Source organism: Diplotaxodon limnothrissa, linkage group LG14, assembly GCF_057381915.1.
Source record: "Diplotaxodon limnothrissa isolate DT_005_m linkage group LG14, D_limnothrissa_male_GT1.1, whole genome shotgun sequence".
Lineage (NCBI taxonomy): Eukaryota > Metazoa > Chordata > Actinopteri > Cichliformes > Cichlidae > Diplotaxodon > Diplotaxodon limnothrissa.
In genome coordinates, this window is record NC_140609.1 from 32,109,219 (window position 1) to 32,110,989 (window position 1,771).

Below are 1,771 nucleotides of genomic sequence, written 5' to 3' on the forward strand. Positions count from 1 at the left end.
AACCCTGTGAAGCAGTGCTTAAGTCACAACTAACAATCTAAAGATGAGCTTTAAGATAACACCCAATACTCCAGAGATCTGCCTGCTGTTCAAAATCACACCTATAAAGCCTTGAATGTTTTACCGGGTAGTCACAGGCAGCACTAACATAAGTCAATAAAGATGACTGCTTTGTGTGTATGTGGTTTAGATATAATCTTTATTGTGCATTGAAGTGAATTAATGCTTTTTTGCTCTATTGCCTTTGAGTATTTGAATTCCAGACTACAGGCAAAAATATTATAACATGTTATCATAAATGCATAATATATACACTGTGTAATGCTTAACCGCAGTGTACATGGACTCAGTTGTCCAGCATGAAGTTATCATGATTACAGTTTATGAATAAAATGTAATCATAACATTCAATGTTTTTTCCTCTTTTTATGATTTTTTTGTTGTTATGTTCATTGGTGTGATTGCTAAATTGAAATGCATAAATATTTTCTCCCTAATAAACAATGAAGTGATGATTGATTTCTGAGTTTTATAAGTAGCAAAAGCTAAGAAATGAACAACCAATACAACACATCCTCTTTTTTACAGATTAATGTCTTTAATCTCTCCTCTGAGAGTGTTTTGCCTGCATTTCTTTTTGCAACTCTGAGTTACATGATCATACTTTTTTGCAACCTTACTCTAATCCTCACCATTGTGCTGAATAAATCTCTGCATCAGCCAATGTACCTAATTCTGCTGAACCTTCCTATGTATGACCTTATAGGTTCATCAGCTCTCTTTCCACAGCTCATCAAAGAAATACTGAAGAACAGTGGGATAATGCAATACTCAGCTTGCGTTGCTCAAGCTTTCTTTATCCATATCTATGCAGCAGGCACTGTGTTCAATCTGAGTGCAATGGCATATGATAGATACATTGCCATATGTTACCCACTGCAGTACAGTACTGTGATGACTAATGCCCATATCATGAGAATAATCACCATTGTATGGATGAGTTGTTTAGTTTTAATTGCTGTGCTTTTTTTCTTACTTTTGCGCTTGCCTCGTTGTCGATCTGAAATGACTCACGTTTACTGTGATAATCCATCTCTGTTGACTTTGGTCTGTGCTGACACAACTATTAACAATATCTATGGCCTTTTGATAGTTGCTCTTTCACAATTAGTGGCTAATGGAATTGTTTTCTACACATATCTCTGGATCCTCATAACTTGCTTTAGATCTAAACGATCAGATACAAAAGCCAAAGCTCTGCAGACATGTGCTACACATCTGATTGTTTTTCTCTTGTTGGAGTGTCTTGGTCTTTTCACCATCATATCATATAGACTAAATAATGTTTCACCCCATTTCAGAAGATTTATGGGTTTGTCAACTTTAATTTTTCCCCCAACACTGAATCCAATCATCTATGGTTTGAAAACAAAGGAAATTCGAGAAAAGGTGTTGAACTTTTTAAAGAATAGGATGTTTTCATCTTAATGCACTCTTTCAAAAGAATCTGATGTAACATGCTGAAACATTGGACATTTTTCACCTTCATTGTCCTCCTGTTATGTGAAATTATATTGTATGTTATTGTTTACTCGGTCACGTCCTTTTCTAACCCTAACCCAAAAGCAGTGCACATTAAAATTTCTGAAATCAAACAATTTTTGAAAACAACAACACAAGCAATTAACATCTGATTAAAGACTGAAGGTAATATTTTTTTAGTGTGCATTGTTACTTTATCATTAATGTTTGTCATTATACCATTGTATAA

At 34.4% G+C, this 1,771-nt stretch overlaps 1 protein-coding gene across 1 annotated transcript; it reads left to right on the forward strand.

The window, feature by feature from the left end:
• Positions 1 to 552: 552 nt before the first annotated feature.
• Positions 553 to 1,488, forward strand: LOC146619184 (olfactory receptor 52D1-like). The gene has a single exon (XM_085370956.1). It carries the CDS (start codon positions 553 to 555, stop codon positions 1,486 to 1,488), a length of 936 nt encoding a protein of 311 aa, XP_085227082.1.
• The last annotated feature ends 283 nt before the right edge of the window (positions 1,489 to 1,771 follow it).